This window comes from Colletotrichum paranaense, assembly GCF_030867605.1.
Source record: "Colletotrichum paranaense strain IMI 384185 chromosome Unknown Scaffold_1.1, whole genome shotgun sequence".
Lineage (NCBI taxonomy): Eukaryota > Fungi > Ascomycota > Sordariomycetes > Glomerellales > Glomerellaceae > Colletotrichum > Colletotrichum paranaense.
This window is the reverse complement of record NW_026848959.1, coordinates 2,019,844-2,037,631: the sequence shown is the minus strand read 5'-3', so window position 1 is coordinate 2,037,631 and position 17,788 is coordinate 2,019,844. Positions and strand designations below refer to the sequence as shown.

Sequence of the window (17,788 nt, the reverse complement as noted above, 5' to 3'; positions counted from 1 at the left end):
TCAAAAGTCACAGTGGTTTGAAGTTGCGCATGGGATGCAAGCTCACAATTCTCGTTGTTCAACGTATCGACGATTACAGATTTCGTTTTACGTACATATTCTTAATTGGACACCCACGCTGGGCACGTCAAGTTCAAGAATCACAGTTCAATGACAGACCAGGAGTTTACTAACGTAAAAGGATGGCATGATCACCCTCGAATGTTGACGTAAGGAACGAAGCCATCACTCGAGTAGCAAGCCGGCGTAAAGTAGACTTGTACAAATCACGTGTCGGCGTACTGTAATTGCAATATTGTGTATTTGGTAACACCTAGATCAGAGACGATAAGGACGAAACATCGGTACGCACTGCTAACAATGAAGAACATGATCATCCTCGAGTTTCACTTTCATCTGCTCGGGTTGTGTCAACACAATCAAGATGCTCCTTGTCTCTCGATTCAGCATGCCTTTCTGACAGGCCTCTCGTTCTTTCGAGACGCTGAGTCGTGCCATGACCTTTCTCTACCGATGTTAACGCCTACAGTTCCACCTCACATTCACATTGGTGCTACGGCCGTTCGAGGAGACTTGAATACGAGACGTCCGCTGAAGAGATCTGGGCGGATCGCCACGGAAATCGCAGACTTGCCGCACCGAGTTGCCTCCCTTGGAGTTCCCGCCGGCGCTGCGGCACTGCTGCTTTGCTTGCTTTGCGAAGCTTGAATCGAAACGACTGTCAAAGTTGGACCGTGGTTCCACAGTACAGGTGCTTGCGTAAACGCTGGTAGCACCCAAAAGGAAGAACCAGACCAGGAAGTTGAAGTTCACTGACGTGTGTTAGTACTAAACGGTAAGGAACAAGGCATTGCCTTACTATTGAATTCGAAAAAGAGCCGCAATTATATGTTGTAGTGCCTGAATTATGCGTTGATGTGCTGACGAGCTGATTGTTGGTCAGAAGGAGAGAGGGAACGGAAATTTATATGTGTAGAATTAGTACCCAGGTCGTCGATGGAGAGCCGGCTATGTTTTACATGGCAAGGGCTGCGTAGAATTCAAAATCCGCGTTTGGTCACGCCCGATTGGGAGCTTTGCTACCCATCATCATGTTTTCCAGAAGCTGTTTCCTTGACCTGGTCCTGAGTGGCCAGTCCGGCCTATCCAGTAATCAGATCCGTGACACAGGATTGGCCATCATGATCGGTTTCGTGTTCGAGACGACCGGATAGGCAAAGCTTAACCATGCCGCCAAAACGGGAACTTAGCCTTCGCGGCGGTCACAATAACTTCTTGCCAAGCCGCTATCGGTAATTGGTCACAAGCTGCGACACGCGCGAGGAGAGCATACCTGATGAACAAGGCTATTGAATAATCGACATCCCGTCGTCTAAGAACTAGCTGGGAAGGCGGAAGAGAGGATTAAGCTTGGTGAATTGGCATGTTTCGTCGCAGTGTCGTGACAGGATTCCTTTGGAGTTTCTTCGCGTTTGAAGTGAACCGCACCATCGCTGCAGGCGCGGGTGCTGCCTCCGTTACATCGTCTTAAATGTACCGCGCCTGTGGGAGACTTCGGCATTGTGGTCTGGGGAAAGAATCTCATGCATTTTACGCGTTAACAGCAAGAAGACCTCAGTGTCACCGAACCATTAAAGCCTGGGTAGTCTGTCCATTTACAGCTGACCCGGATCGTCAACGAATGTTGTTCGAGATCTTGCCCCTGCTATCATGTGGGAAACATGGAGTCGTCGCGCGGTCAAACCAAAAGTGTTCTCCCAATTGAGGTTTGAATCGGACTCTTGGCAGCTGAAGCTCCGCCCATTGTCTTGGATTTGACTGACATATAATTAGTGATCTACGAACCATAAGATCGCAATATACCCCGCGGTGGTGTGGTGACGCGCTAGCAAGCCAGCTACGGGTCCCTCCGGATCGACAGTCAAGATCGGAGAAAAAACTCTCTCTTGGCTCGATTCCTGCAAACCCTCCCGGCTCACCCAGTTCCGTCAATGGTCCGGCCGTAGTGCGACTCGTGCTGTAGCCACGCCTGTAAACCTTTACTTTGAGAGTTCCCCATGTCCAAGAACGGGACGAATGCCAACGGCTAGAAGCTACTCTGGCAGAGGCCGAGCGGGAAGTTCGATGCGGGTTGGCATTTCGACAGTGCCGATCAACGGCCGGCCGGTGCGCCTCGAAACAAACTCACGTCAAAACTAGGGGCCTCCTGGGAAGAGCATACTTAGAGTTCTGAATGGCGGGGCTTACGCGCTTCAACGATAAACGCAACCTCGTGCACTTATCTGCCCTCGTGGTCGTGATCGGCATTTCTTGCTGCTACGGAAAGTTCGGATCAGATAGTAGAGGTGAGAAAAGCGTAGCCGGCGCCGCAAGGTTGATTAATGGGATTCCGCCCCTGAGTCCCGGCTTGAGTTGCCTCCACAGAATTCAGGGTCCAATTATAGAGCATCCCGACTACGAGACAATCGTGATGTAACGCAAGCTTTACCCTCTTCCACTCGGCGGGCGCGCCAGCAGTGAGTTCTCTTGGCAGAGAGCAGAGTTCCAAAGTCACGATCGCTCTGCGTCGAGCACCAAGGCACAGGGCTCAGAGGGAACTTCCACGACGGGACAGCCCCTCCGCTTCGTCCACGCAGGAACACGACTCATACGAATTTTACATGAGGCAATATCCAAGTTCGAGGTGCGTGGTTTCAAATACTCAAATCATATTTGATCTTGGCGATAACTCGATGAAAGTAAAGCAAATACAGACTGATGATCCGCAATGACCTTCCTACGATTCCGAGCTGCTTTCTTGAACAAAAGACCGACCAGCTGCTCTTCTTCGTGTTACGTTAAGCTTTAATCTCGAGATTTTAGTCTCAATAACAATATCACGATCAGATCATCTAGACTATAATCTTCAGAAACTTACCGAGGTGAAAGGGAGCTCCCTGGATCCGCATTTACAAAAGAGAACATTTGCAAAAGAGATGACTCGACAACTGATTGACCCGAGTGGATGGCAAGAAACGAAGCCACTTAGATATGCTACGTATTGGTCTATGCTGGTTTCCAATTTCATGCCCTAGCGAAAATCCAGAGAGGAAAGTGGATACCATGAGATGGATCAGAGTAGCGTTTGTTATGAGCTAATGCCACTTAATCTGTCTACATTATGTATAGACTGGAATAAAGCTCAATTCAGCCCTGAAAGCCATAGTCGAATTGGATAGTCGAAAATTGGATGGTGGTGTTATCTAGGGGTGATGTTTTCGGCGCGCGGCACTTGGCCTGCGTACATATGCGATCTCAGTGGCATTATGGTCGCATCCGAGAGAAGAACAGTATGTTACCTGCCAGAGCATCTGTCGCGGCTGTTGCTGCTGGTTGTCTCGAAGGATTCATAAATGACAGCCCCTTAAAAAGCGCAAGCACGGCGTGAAGCTTATATCAGGTGAACGCAACAGCGTTTGCGAAACTCGAGTTGCCTTATCTTCGGACTGCCTCCGTGTACCGCTCCCCGGAAAATCCCGGAAGGCGGCAGAAGCTCCACATCTGCGGCGGCGGCGGCGGCGGCTAGTACCGTTCAGTTCGGGACACAAGCTTGTTTCCGGGGGTTTTGCTCGGCGGGTGCAACATGAGATCCGCAGGGTATCCGGGCAGCATAGAGCCGATAGCCTTGAGCTTCGCTCTCTGTCTCGTACTTCTGTATTTGACTTTCCGGCTTTCCCAACGAGTTCAGTAAAATGGGACTAAATGCCCTCAACGGCCATCTCTCAGCTATTCAAACAACAATTTGCTTCCAGATAACCTTCGCACGCGCGTAATTTCACCGATTTTGGAGGGTCCGCACAGCTCTAGGTCTTTCTTTTCTCTTTCGGCAAGCTAATGACGGCAAGGGGGCCAAACCCGAGGTTCAGATGCGGAACATCAACATGGCTCAGGACGAGGCCGAAATCGTGTTTTGGGTGACTGGATACATGTCGTGGTACATGGACCGTGAAACAAATCAGAGCTCCGGCTTGGCAGCACGTATTCTGGCTTTGGAGAGGCCTCCTCTTTCTCGTATGTCTGAATTTCTAGTTCTACTTTCTTCGAAAAGCCTGCATGTGCTCTTTGACACACTCGAAGCTACTGCGGAGGAGAAATAAAGGGCAGATTGGGGTTGACATAGTTGTGACACTTCGACGTCTCGGCTGGAGCTTTCAGCTAACGAAGAGACTTAATCGGTAAGAATTGCGAACTATCAAATAATCGTTGCTAAGGAAGTGGCAGTCTGTAGTATGAGCTACCTCAAATATCACGAAGTCTGCAGAGAAGGAAGAGCTCGTCTGGGTTAGAGTTGAACCGCTCCAAGGCCCTGAACTCATGGTCCGGTGAAGCTAGAGCAAAATCGAAGTTTCGTACCAGAGATGAGATGAGCATGAGCTGCTCAAAGTAGGCAATGTTTCTGCCTATGCATGCTCGAGGTCCCGTACTGAATGGAAGGTGAACCTTAAGCATCTTCTCCTTATTTCCATCAATCCAGCGCTGAGGTCGGAATGGCTCAGCATCCTTGAAAGCCTCGACATCCCGCAGTAGAGTGTAGGTTGGGACTGATACAGTGACGCCCTCGCTCACGAACTGCCCTGCGATCACCCGACCGCCCTCCGGCACGACCCTAGGCAAGCCCATTGAGCTTGCCGGTCGAACGCGGAGGGATTCCTCAATGCAGGCTTTGAGGAACGGCAGCTGGCCGATGGCGTCGTAGCTCGGTACGGTATTCTGCACAATGATGGGGTCCAGTTCTTCTCGAAGTTGCTCGAGTACGTTAGGGTGGGTGTAGATGAGGTACACAGCGTTTGTTAGAGCGGCCGTAGTTGTTTCCGTGCCGGCATTCATCATGACCGAGCATTCCGCCAAAAGCTCGCCAAAGGGCAAGTTTACCGGCTCGCCCTTAGTCTTAGCCATCAACTGTTGGAATATATCCCCGTCCTTGTCTTTGGATGCGAAACGCGCCTTGGTGCAGTGCAAGATGATATTATCGAAGTCCGCGCCAGCCTTCTTGTAAGGATGCCATGAAAAGAACTTTCTGGTCAAGGGCAACAGACCGGCTTCCATTCCAAGGACGGTGTTGATGTGAGTGGCGTCTAGTAAAGACTGAATGAAGGGAACTTGATAGACCTTCCCACCCGGCGTTTCGGCGTTGACTATGTCGCTATTACGCTCCAAGCAGTTGGGTGAACTGCCATAGAGCATTGTCGAAAAAGCATCGATGGTGAAGTAGTTGAAATACCGGCGCATGTTGACTGGTCTCTCATCTTGCGCATGCTTTCTGAGTTGTGTCATCAAAGTGCGGATCGTTTCAGCAATGACGGGCTCTTGTTCCGATAATGACTTTTGCGCAAAGACATGAGCAAGTAATTTACGCTTCCTCTGATGCTTGGTCTTGATTCTTTCGTCCGACATATGACGGAACTCTCCGGCGCCTCCATCGTACCAAGCATCCTTGAGAATGTTGGCACCGTGGCCGTAAATATCATAGACAGCGCGAGGATCTGAGATGGAAACGTAGTTTGGACCAATGCGGACGTGCGTACCCAGCGTTTCATGAGCTTCGTGCACCACTATGAAGTGCCGATATCTCAAGCAGTGGAAGATGCGCCACGAGGATGAGATACCGGCAACTCCGGGGCTAGGAAAAATTCGAAGGCCTTTTCTGTCGACAAAGTAGTTTGTTATCGGTCCGCCGATAATGACCCAAAGGATCACAGCAGGGATGGCCGCATAGAATTTTAATCAGATAACTTGACGCAACGGACCACAGGTGTGGCTCACCAAGTAGCAGCAGCATGTTAAATCTTTCTCAAGGCTAATTGAATATTTGGAAAGCTCGATGACAATGAATCTTCCACAGTGGTTTCGCTTCATGATGATTCACTCTTATATCTGCGATTCACCTCAGCTATGATTTATACTTGAGCTTTCCAGTGCCTAAAACACCACTTACAAAGAGCATCCCCATCCTACGTACGTTCGTGAAATAGGAAATCCCGTCAATCCTGCATATTTTTAGTTTCCTACAGAACATTGTCGCTAAGCCATAAAGGTGACACGCCGACATTCGTCAGGCCGTAGGAGGCGGTTGGCGGTCGGCTCTCATCAGGCACCCCGATCGCGCTAATGTCGGACGGGCATTCCCATTGAGGAAATCCGTCCCAAGTCTGTCCATTCCAGATGTCTAGATTTCCCGACACCGAGCCAAGAGGACAACTGGCCAGGGAAAATGCCAGTTTACTCACCAGTACAAATTGGGCGGTGGCACTGCGTCACTTTTGTTAACCTTCATTCCCAGTCACCAATTGTCAGGTGGCAGCTCTTGTGACGAACTTGGCCAGTCTAAGACTGGGTGTTCGCCAGCGAAGTTTGAGAAAGTCGGGCGCTAATTGGTTCCGTAACGTACGTTTTTCGGGTTACCACTAATCTGGGCAGCGCGTACCATGACTCGAATCAGTAAATAGACATACTAGCATCAATATCACTGCGCTGGTACGCGAATGGTGCCAAAGCTGCCGCTACAGATGTTGCTACTACATTTATACAGCAAATTCCTGGTGCTCTGCCGTTAACGGGCCATTCGGCATACCCTTGCCTTTGTCTTCTGAGCTCATTTCTCCCGAGGATTCTCTTTCCGAGAATACATGACTCCTCCAAGCTCTGACGGGTATCCTTTCAGTGAAAAATCTCGAAATCTCCAAACTTGATCTACCTGCGGTTTCGCCCACACAAAACCATGTCCACAGTATGGAGAGACACGTCGTTCCAGCGTATACGAAGCCTACCATTGGACCTAGTCCAGCATCGTAGTATAAATAGGGCGCGGTGAACGAGACCACCCAGGTTGTCAGGTAAAAAATGACGATACTCGCAGACATGATCTTGTTCTGGTTGGGACCGACTGCCATTTCCCGAGCGACGGTGTACGCAAGGGGGCCAAGACCGAAGTTGAAACCAACTACGACGACAAAGGAAAACACTACAATGACGTATTGTGTCGAAGATGTAAGCGGCTTGACCGCCACGCCGCCGATAATGATGAAGGCCACCAGCATCATCAAGTTGGTGATCATGAGGTTGGTACGGCGGCGCACTTTGTTGACAGTGATTATAGAGGCGCCCACGGCGAAGATTTGAACAATGTTGGTGATCAGTTGAACGAGAAAAGGGTCGCCCAACCCGATTGCCTGTACGAATACAACACCATAAACGTAGAAAAACAGAATGCCGCAGATCTGCTGACTGAACATGGCTCCAGCCGAGTAGATCAACTTGCGTCTTTCGATGGGATCCGTTATCAGGGCTCCCCATGAAGAGAATTCGGCATGTTCCTCTTCGACATTTTTGGCATTTTCAGCTGTAGCCATATCCTCTGACGGGTCGTAGTTCGGGTTGCTCTGATTGATCTTGCGAAAACTTTGCTCGGCCTCTGTACGACGGCCCTTGAGAACGTACCACAGCGGGCTCTCTGGAATGAAGGGAAGAAGGGCGGCCATGATTAGAGGAAGAATGACAAGGCCTCCCATAGGAATACGGTATCCCAGAGAGCTTGCGATGCTCTTGGTGCCCTGGTTGATCGCGGATGCGCATAACTGAGACCAGGATTGGAGAAATTGGAAGCACATGAGTGCTGGTCCTCGGATGCCCAAGGGTGCAACTTCACCGATGTACAGCAATGAAGTGACGGTAAACTGGCCCACTCCAAGGCCAATCAAGATGCGTCCGACCACAAGTAGGGCTTCTGAGCTGATTGTGTCTGCGACTTGACAAATGCCGCCGATGAATATGCAGAATGAAGCCAGCCAGAACGTGGACTTTCGGCCGTAGCGATCATTGAGGGGAGCAGCAATCATTGCGCCAAGCAAGTCGCCAATGTAAATAGCGGAAGCTGTGAGAGACTGGAAAGACGAAGACAGAGCGAGCCTGCCGGTGGCATCACGGACGTCTCCGTAATCATTCTTGAACTCCTGCATGGCCAATACACCGTTGTAGTACGTATTGTCATATCCATAGCAGAGGGCTCCGATGGCTGATACAGCACAATAAAAGATTGCCCATTTATGATGTACCCAGGTGGTTCGTAGTGGCATTTTGAAGTCTGAAAACCGGACGTTTGGCCAGGATGACGGGTGTTTCGAAAGCAGTGGCGTACGGCAAGGGAGGAATGATAGAAGAAAGACAAGCTTAGACCACTAGGTATAGGGATGATAAACAGGTCGCCTGAAGAACTCAAACTAGACTTTTGGGAGCGGATCATGGTTTCAATTTAAGGAAATCCCATCCGGGGCATCTGGGGGGTTGCGGGGTGCAGGTCTGGGGAAAGTTGTTATTGTAGACGTTGGAGTAGTACAAGGATGTGGAGAGACTTGTACGATCCGGGGAGGCCGACCGTGCCTCCTGAGATTTACCAAATGCGGACGTCCGACGTGAAAGCCGCCGATCGAGCTTTCATGCGGCAATGCTTGCTAGTCGATACATGAGCCCCAAATCTGACGGGAAATCGGACTGATGAATAAGGTAAGTTCCAGTCGTCAAGTCATCGGGATGAGGTCTCGGACGACTGAGTCAAGCCTTCCATTCTGCGAGACTTCAGCACCACGATAGTAAATATGTTGTACATTGAGCTCGACGACTCGATCTATTTGTCAGCCTCGATCTTAGACTCCATGTAAGATTAAACAATCTAGACCTCTCCTGGTCTCGCACTCAGTGTGCAGAGCTGAAGGGATACCATAACGCGGTCAGTTTCTGGCTGGAACATGCAATTTGGCGCGCTGGCTGTGCCCAGACCGGCACTTTGATCTCTGTCCGCGGGGGCAATCACTATTACTACTCAGGCCTAGCCAGGATTGAAAGTGCTCCAGGCTTCTTCTGTCTTATCCCTGTGACCGACAGAAACTTCTCTTTCGGTTAGAAAGGGACTCTTCTCGCTGGCACGTTCGATTCCATACTCGAGCGGGGTCAAGAATGGAGTGGCCCCTGAGACCCTCATGGCCTCGAACACAGATAGCACGCCTATTTTTGGAGGCCACTTGATCTTACCCAAAGAAGCAGGTCAATGGCGGTGTCGGCAACATCACTTTGGGCGAGAGATCGCCTTGTGTAGGACCAAGTATGTAATATCGATTTTTTTACATATGTTCAGTGCCTTCTGTGCTTGATAGCCGAGGGATCTCTTCCATGCAGAGAGGCTGTGTCAGATACTTTATTTCTTGCACCTATGTCTACTGCATTCCGGTATGAGACTTTCGATTGAGGCATTGCCTCTACAAAAGAAAATCGACATTTGAGCAGCGGGCAGTACGTAGCACTTGGCGAAACAAGTAGTAGATGTTGATATTTCCATTAAGCCCCTAGTGACATGAAAGTTGCGTTATGGTCGGGTGCTTACTAGTACGAACTTCCAGGCAATCGGTCAAGCCGATCCTTAATAATGCGACCATCCCCATAAGCCGAAGCATCCCGATACCCAGAGTAAAGTTCATGCGCCCTGAAGTATGAAACTGTCTACCATGTCCGTCTCGATATGTCGGCGACTGCTGTATGCTTCTCTTACCCACAAATGCCGAAGCCAGACGGCAACGTGAGGAAACGCGAGTGCTGCTTCAATGCTTGTAAGAGTGGCTTGTGAAAGTGAGAATTAGAATTCATGGCCAAGATAAATCCATCTAGTCTTCAATAATTCAATAGTGGATGAGACAAAGTCACGGGCATTGCCTGTGACAATCCGTCGCAAAAGGGACCCGCTCCGCACATTCTTATAAATCAAGTGCGGACTTCCTACTTGGGCACCAGTTGTGAGGTTTATATCTCCTACGAAGTCAGTGCCAAGTAAACCAAACCCGCTATCTTTGCATGAGATTCAAGAGTAAGCATCCAACTTGGTACGTCAGTTGCGGACTTTGAGTAGTTTTAAGTTCAGTTCTAGTTGGCTTCTGTGCAAACTCCGCCTACCCAGTAGGTATAAAGAATGAGCAGGTTCAATGCGGTCATTATGTTATTTGACCGACGTATGGCCTTTTGACATCAAAAACTCCTAGAAATCATCATTAGTCTTCAGCTCACACAGCAAAGCCAACATGAAGGTGGCTCTTATAGGCGGGACAGGAGAGACGGGCAGCATCATTGTCAATGCTCTTCTTGAATCGGACATTCCAGCCTTGGTAGCGTTCTTTCTAATCTTATTGTTTATCTGATCCGGAAGACTAACTATCAGTGGTGATAGAAAATTATCGCCATTGTTCGACCTGCCTCTGAGAGGAAGCCTGATGTTGTCGCGCTTGAGAAGAGAGGAGTTGCCGTCGCCGTAGTTGATCTTGAGGGGCCAAGGGCTGAGCTCGTCATCGTTCTGGAGGGCGCCGACGTCCTGATCTCGACCATTCACGTCAGTGCGCTTGGCAGCCAGATTCCTCTTGCCGATGCCGCCAAGGCCGCAGGTGTAAAGCGATTCGTTCCTTGCTTCTTCGCCACCGTTGCGCCAGCCAAAGGTGTCTTGACGTTGCGCCAGCTGGTAAGGAGCTCCTGTCAGGCTGCAGGTCCATAACATTTGCGCTAACTGTGATCGGTGCACTGGCAAAGAAAGAGGAGGCTCTTCTTCACGCAAAGAAGATTCGGCTTCCGTACACAGTCATTGATGTCGGTTGGTGGTATCAGCTCAGCATTCCGCGCCTCCCGTCTGGACGCATTGATTCGGCTACCCCTTTGCCGGTTAACTTCATTGCTGGCGATGGCAACACTCTTTCTGCACTGACGGATGTGAGAGACGTTGGAAGGTTCACAGCGCGTATCATCGCTGATCCCCGTACCATCAACAAGATGGTCTTCGTCTATGGCGACATTCTCTCACAGAATCAGATTTTCAATATGTTGGATGAGATGAGTGGCAAGACTACTAAACGAGAATATGCAAGTATCTCTCAAACGCAGAGCATTAATTTGGAAGTTGGCTAATATGCCTTCTTTATAGATGTCTGCCGAAGCTATGGAAAACGCTATTGCTGCTGAGTCTTTGACGGCAGACGCCATCGAGAAGAGTGCTTTTGATAACAGGATGAAGATCTTTTACGAGTATTGGTACTCCATGGGAGTCCGCGGAGACAATACCCCAGAGTATGCCGAGTTTCTCGGGTACGTTGACGGCACTAAGTTGTACCCTGACTTTCAACCCATCACATTTGAGGCTTTCCTGAAGGAAGTCCTTGATGGAAAGTCGGTAGCTATCTATCGCACTCTTGAGAAAAATGTAGCCAAAGCCGAAAAGAAAGCTAAGGCTTGAAACTGTTCCTCGATCCAGCCACTAGCATTATTTACTATTTTATCATTTACTATTTTATGCATAATAATTGGATAAGTCCTTGGAATTATTTTTGGAGCGACATGGAAATAATCTTTCCGTACCTTCGCGACATGAGGAAAGTAACCGAGATTCGTAAATTCTGTTGAAGATCTTTGGTACCCTGATGAAATTCTTTTAAAAAAAAGTCTTAAGTTACGCAAAGAGCCAGCGTGATAGTCTTCCTGACGAAGCGAGGACTTGAACCACCTCAATCTCGGTATGCTATGGTGATGTCGAATAAATCTCTTTAGATGTCAGGTAATGCGAAGCATTGAGAGCGTTAACTAACACTATTATCTGCCCCTTCTCTGGTCTTTTACATGCTGTCCATTCAACACACCCAGCTCACATAAGCCAAAGGACCACAAGAGTAGCCAATAAAGTGGCGGGAAATATTATGATGAAGCCCCAGGGACGGATTGCTCCGCCTTTAACTTCCAGAGGTTGTCAGAATTTACAGTAGGCCGCTAAAGTTAGCCGGATGTAGGAGCCGAATCCACGCGGGGCAACGTCCAGGCTCCATGCCGCTCTAATCCCCGTGGTGGGGACACGGAAAGCCCCCTTTACCGCATGTCCATGCCCTCCGTAGGTGAACAACACGATGATCCTATGGGTTCATTGCTCCCTCTACATATGTTCCGTAACCTGGATACCTGGTCTCTGCGTTCTGGATTCGCTCGGTGCACTGCCGTTCTCCTTTCCAGTTTTAGGCAGTTTGCCACTGTTACGTCCAAGCTGCCCTCCGTACGATGAGTGAAATTGAATGCGAAGCCTCTTTTTAAGCTACTTGAATACCGAGATGTCATTTCCAGAAGATGGATCTTTCATGAAGACTTGGCGGAAGTTAGGCAAATATCATGTCAAACGACGAGAAGACCATAAAGGCTCAAGCCCCTTAGCATCCTGGAACAAGACACCAGGTGAGTTCAGGGTTTCGAAGTACCACGACAGACTATGGAATCCGCTGACTCTGCGAGAGGCCCCCTGGATCTTCATGTAAACCGAATACGCGACCTACCAGATGGAGTCGCTAGGCTTCAATTTTCAGCATACGCCTGTCAAACTTTGCCCCTGGCAAAAGAACCGCCTAATCGTAAGATGGTTCTGTCAGCACGTTGACCAATGGCAGCCTTCCTTGGGAAGCTTCGACGGCGGAAAACGAGTCTAGCCGAAGCGCTGAGCTTGGATTAAGACTTTGAAGATATTAACTTGGCAAACCTTAACTAAGGCTCAATTGTTGACATCCCATCCCGATAAGCCCGAATAGAACTCTATATTCTGATACTAGAACGCCGTAATCTAGCTTACGCAAGGTCCGAAGTGATCCCTTGCAGTGGAATGGCGACGAGTAGTACAAAGATGGCAGGCTTCCGTCGACCTGCGAGTTGACGTAGCAGACTTGGCCAACTACCGTGAAAGTACCGGATAACTGCGCTATTCATGTTCCCGACACCGCATTCCCTTTCGTTCCTTCTCGTTTAGGAGCGTCTACTTTAGCCGCCAGCTCCCCGGATGCTATCGGCAGCTACACCGGTTGCGCCATCTCAGTAAGTCAAACTCCTCAAGAGACCTTGATTCAGGAGAGTAGATAGTTACTGACCGAAGTGAAAGTGTGAAACTCTCGCGACCAAATTCCCTAACCAGGTCTACCTCGGCGCAACCAACGGTACGGACTATGTGGCGTCTCGGGAAGGCTTCTGGTCAACCATCCAGGGCGACGTATCTCCCTCCTGCTTCTTTCAGCCTGTCAGTACCACCGAGGTCTCAGTCGCCCTTAAAGATATCCCAAACACAGGCTGTCAGTTCGCAGTCAAAGCGGAGCCCACTATACTCATACAGCTTCGACGATTGAGGGAGGTCTCGTGATTGACCTGGTCCGGCTCAACGGAATCACACTGAGCGAAGACAAGGTCTCGGCGATTGTGGAGCCTGGAAACACTTGGGCTTACACATATGAGAATCTCCAGAAGTCTGGCGTGACCATCCCTGACGGTCGGATGTTTGGAGTGGGTGTCGGTGGGCTCACTCTTGGTGGAAAGTCAACCTCCGCATCCGAGTCTTTGGCCCGATGTCTCTGAGTAAGTACATTGCTTATGCAGACTTAGGTGGAGTCTCTTGGCTCAGTAACCGCTACGGATGGACTTGCGACAACTAGATCGAGTTTGAGGTTGTCGTGGCCAGCAGCGAGATTGTGAATGCATCAACAACACCAAACCTCGACCTCTACTGGGCCCTTCGGGGAGGTGGCAGTAACTTCGGTGCTGTCACCAGGTTTAAGTTCAACACATTCCCGCAGGACAAGATGTGGTACGCGAAGCTCCATTACGACGCCGCTGAGAACATCACGGCCAACGCGGCTTTCGCTGACTGGGGTACGATTCAATCCCCCAAATATCTTAGCAACGCGGCGGTTTTGTCCTGGAACGAGGAAGCCAGCGCACTGGCTTTCATCTCCATCCAGCAGATCCAGATCCAGGCCATCAACAAATCCCAGCTGGAGTTGATGCGACGAAACGGCGGGAATCCTCACCGACTCGGGGAACAGTCGCAGCCTCTTGGCTTTGTGAACCTACGGGCAAGGTGGGAGAGCGCAAAAGACGACGATGCCATTTACAGAGCTCAGCAGCGCACAGAAGAGAGAATCAACAAGGTGGCAGATGAGATGGGCCTTGATTCGGGCTACAAGTACACGAACTACGTCAGCCAATTCCAGGACCCGTTTGCTGGTTGTGGGCAGGCCAACAAGGAACGGTTGAGGTCAATTGCTGAGAAGTCTGATCCAAGCGGCGCTTTCCAAGAACTCTCCCCTGGCGGCTTCAAGGCTACGAAAGGTGCCCCTCAGATCCTCTGAGTGGATTAGTAAGAGGGTTGAAAGTCAAATTTGTCTATAATTCAAGTTGCGTGCTAGTTCTACTTTTTCTAATGATTTACAACTTGGACTTTGTGTCCTCCTCACGACCCTTCAGGTTCGGGTGGGGAACTCTGACGGGCCGGGTAACGGCGTAGAAAGCAAGGCCTTCTGACTTGGTAGAGAACTAGACAGAGAGAATACATCATGAGCTTGGAAGTTATAAACATAGGGAATATAAGCTTACCTTGACCTTGGATCCGACGTGGAAGAAAGCAAAATCTCCAGGTACTAGATGGTGGGTGATCCCAGTAGCCTCATCCTGTTAAAGCCACGCTAGTCAGCTCCCTATCTCATGTGCCCCATAGCTTTACACGGTATGAAGTGACTTACCAAGATGTCGATTTGACCGTTGAGGACGTACTTAGTCTCCTCAAAGTTGTAGTGCGCGGGACGAGCGGGTCCTGCGACAATCTTGTAGAAACCCGAGGTGAAGTGAGCAGGTGAGTCCTTTGTGTTTGTTCGGATTCTAGCAAGTTCTCAGCATTTGTTTACCACTTCATACATAAAAGGTTTCTTACGAGTGGAAATCGGCAACAGTCGCGTTCTCGCCCTCCGGGAGGGGGATAAACTCGTGGCCGGCGCCCTTGATAACAGTGAGGGGGACTAGGTTTCCAGACACTGATAAGACACTGGTCAGTTACATGCATTCTCGGGCACTCAAAGATCAGCAACACAACTCACTTTTGGTGTTTCTTTAGGTTGCAAGTTGAATCAAGGAATTGTTTCGTTCACAATTCGATTAAAGCTCATTGATATAAGACATCTGTATCTAAGATCGGGTGCGCTGCCGACAGGGTCTCGGGGCTTTCTCGGAGTGCGGGGAACCGCTGTGATGCGATCGGAATCCGACCCGGAGGGCCTGCATTCAGGGCCGGTTAGATACCCGCCGCCGTAAATCGGTGCGCGGGGTTCCGGGAAAGTCCCGAAAGTCGATCAGTGATGTGATTGTGGCTTGCCTATTTGAAGACGCAATGGTGAGGAGACATGCTGTCATGGAGGGTGTTGAATGCAGTACTGTAGTAGCTACTCTACATAAGGTACATCAACCTAAGAACGTAACTTGGCGTCATCCTTGAGTGCGAAACTGTCTTGAGAGAAAACTTTCATGTCACAATTCTTGTCTGCTTTCCACCTCGGCTCTGCGTCTAACTATGTCTTCTAGGTCGCTCTTGGGTTTTATGTAGGGCTTGATGACCTCCCGGGCCTGGACCTTCTGCTCAAAGTCGTACGCGATGCTAATCAGTGTTTCCTCACTGAACGGAGCCCCCGCAAAACCAATGCCAAAGGGTAAGTTCGGTGCCACGGCATTGAGCGTTCCAGTCTTGTCTTTGATAATTTCAGTATCGTCCGGATGCCTTCCAAACGGTACCGATATCACCGGCGTACCGGATATGGCAGCATTCATCACAGCAAACGCCGTCGGCAGTACTATCGCGTCCAGAGAATGGTTCTTGAGAGCTCCTGTGTATCCTTGAGGACCAGTCAGGTACAGAAGCCGGAGGTGCACATCCCAAAATTCCGGATCTGTGTTACGCAGACCTTCTGCTAGGTTGTTGTCCCATGAGAGTGTGTTCTTCTCAGGCCATTGCTCGCGAGAGTCATGCTGGGTCCAGTCCCGGAGCTCACGAAGCGTGGTGATGTTGTACGGGTTGGTCGCCAATTGCCCAAAGTACTTTTCTATGGCAACGGCGAAATCTGCGTGAAGGCTCTTGGCGAGGAGCGCGGAGATTTCGGTCATGTTGTATCCTGGCAAAACAATGTCGTCTATGATTTCCGCACCTGCAGACCGGAGAGTGTCAACGGCCGAGTCGAATACCGTCACCGAGTAGTTGGAGAGAGGGGCTTCTTGAGGGTCGTGTAGCACATGTCGTGGAATTCCCAATCTCTTGCCCAGCAGCCCCCCCTTAACGCATGCCGCGGCGTAGTCTGGTGTCTTCGGGAAAGGAAATCTAGACGTGTAGTTATCGCTAGGGTCCACCCCGGCGATGGCTCCCAGGAGATGAGCAGCATCTTTCACGGTCCGAGCGATAGGTCCAACAACATCTTGGTGCTCCGAGATGGGCACAACGAGGTACCGTGAGGTGAGGCCAAGAGTCGGCTTGATGCCCACAACGTTGTTGACGTCACTGGGCAACAAAATCGAGCCGGCTGTCTCAGTCCCCAGAGACGCCCACGCGAGGCCGACCGAAGACGCGACGCCGCTGCCCCCCGACGAACCCGATGGGTCTTGAAAGGGGTAATATGCGCCCAGGGTCTGACCGCCATACGTTGACCACCCATTGCTCGAATTGGAGCTCCGGCATTCGGCCCACTGCGACAGGTGTGCTTTGCCGAGCAATATCGCCCCCGCTTTCCGGAGCTTGGCGGCGACGGTGCTATCTTCGGAGACTTTAGCGCCGAGGAGGGCATAAGAGCCGGCCGTGTTGTTCATCTTGTCTGCCGTGGCAATATTGTCTTTGATCAGGACGGGGACGCCGTGTAAGGGGCCGAGAAGCGGTCCGCCCTGTCGGCGGATGAGGTCCAGAGTTTCGGCGATGGAGACGACATCCGGATTGATCTCGGTGACGGCGTTGAGGGTTGGCGTGGTCTCTTTAATGCGCTCGATGTAAGCATTAACGAGGTCGACGCTGGTGAAAATCCCACTGCTCAGACCGCGATTGAGGTCGTCGAGTGTAGCATCGAGGAGCGACGGAAACGCGCTGGCTGGTTTTTGTCCACATGTTGTCCATCCCGAGGACGGCCAAATGAGACAGACGGTCGCCTTGAGGAGTGAGAACGACAGCATGATTGAAGCCTCAAGTTTTAGCCCGGTCTGGTTCCACAACGTGATATCAATGGCAAACAGTTGTCGTGGTCTATTCAGTATTATTCGATGTGCGCGGGGTTTCCTCAAGTAGCCGAGTCAATTGACTCATTGTTTGAAGCATTCATTATTGAGGCCAATCGACTGCGTGGAATATGGGAAGATGGCGCGAGTTTGCAATGATTAGTCAGTCGTCTTACATGCATCGAACGTACGTCACAGCATAAGCAATCGCTAGGAGGAGAATGAAAGATCTTTCGTTTCTGAGATTTGGAGGAAGCAAGAAATGCTGGCAACCTCCATAGAGCCTTGCGGGCTGAGAAGTCGCAATAATCAACCCCAAGGAATAAGAATGTAGGAATTAAACCTGGTGTCGCGAATTCCGGCAGTCATCACCCCACATCGGGAGCGGGAACACAACGAGGAGGTCCACGCGATCGGCCCTCGCCGCTGTTCGCAGCCGTGGAGGAAGGTGACATTGTGGATTCGTGCTAGAAAAAGTTCCTTGAACGCGGTAATTCAGGCCATTTACCGCTTTACGTACGGGGCGCCGTTTGCTCTCATATGAATGATTCGAACCACCTACCAAGATCAGAAGAGCGCTATGCCTGTTGGGGCAGGTCGCATGAACGATCCTCAAGCGTGGCCGGGGGATTTAAGCTTATGATTGGTCACGATGATAGCTAATTTTGTGGGCATGGAGACATGGGGTAGATTT

The 17,788-nt window shown here is 50.4% G+C and overlaps 5 protein-coding genes across 5 annotated transcripts; 2 read left to right on the top strand and 3 right to left on the bottom strand.

The window, feature by feature from the left end:
• Window positions 1-516: 516 nt before the first annotated feature.
• CPAR01_00735 (uncharacterized protein) lies at window positions 517-813 on the bottom strand (the record flags this gene model as incomplete). Its single annotated transcript, XM_060485025.1, has 1 exon — window positions 517-813. A coding segment is annotated over one exon (297 nt), but the record flags the coding sequence as incomplete, so codon positions are not given.
• Window positions 814-4,278: 3,465 nt separating this feature from the next.
• CPAR01_00734 (uncharacterized protein) lies at window positions 4,279-8,111 on the bottom strand (the record flags this gene model as incomplete). Its single annotated transcript, XM_060485024.1, has 4 exons — window positions 4,279-5,683; window positions 5,975-6,026; window positions 6,492-6,551; window positions 6,611-8,111. The coding sequence occupies 4 exons, from the start codon at window positions 8,109-8,111 to the stop codon at window positions 4,279-4,281; spliced, it is 3,018 nt and encodes a 1,005-aa protein (XP_060355881.1).
• Window positions 8,112-10,100: 1,989 nt separating this feature from the next.
• Window positions 10,101-11,296, top strand: CPAR01_00733 (isoflavone reductase; the record flags this gene model as incomplete). The annotated part of the gene is made up of 4 exons (XM_060485023.1): window positions 10,101-10,184; window positions 10,247-10,531; window positions 10,600-10,839; window positions 10,988-11,296. The coding sequence occupies 4 exons, from the start codon at window positions 10,101-10,103 to the stop codon at window positions 11,294-11,296; spliced, it is 918 nt and encodes a 305-aa protein (XP_060355880.1).
• A 1,081-nt stretch (window positions 11,297-12,377) lies between these two features.
• Window positions 12,378-14,207, top strand: CPAR01_00732 (FAD binding domain-containing protein; the record flags this gene model as incomplete). Its single annotated transcript, XM_060485022.1, has 5 exons — window positions 12,378-12,449; window positions 12,754-12,903; window positions 12,968-13,154; window positions 13,196-13,362; window positions 13,512-14,207. The coding sequence occupies 5 exons, from the start codon at window positions 12,378-12,380 to the stop codon at window positions 14,205-14,207; spliced, it is 1,272 nt and encodes a 423-aa protein (XP_060355879.1).
• Window positions 14,208-14,283: 76 nt separating this feature from the next.
• On the bottom strand, window positions 14,284-17,549 carry CPAR01_00731 (amidase; the record flags this gene model as incomplete). Its single annotated transcript, XM_060485021.1, has 6 exons — window positions 14,284-14,391; window positions 14,452-14,526; window positions 14,598-14,733; window positions 14,786-14,896; window positions 15,380-17,122; window positions 17,467-17,549. The coding sequence occupies 6 exons, from the start codon at window positions 17,547-17,549 to the stop codon at window positions 14,284-14,286; spliced, it is 2,256 nt and encodes a 751-aa protein (XP_060355878.1).
• Window positions 17,550-17,788: the final 239 nt, after the last annotated feature.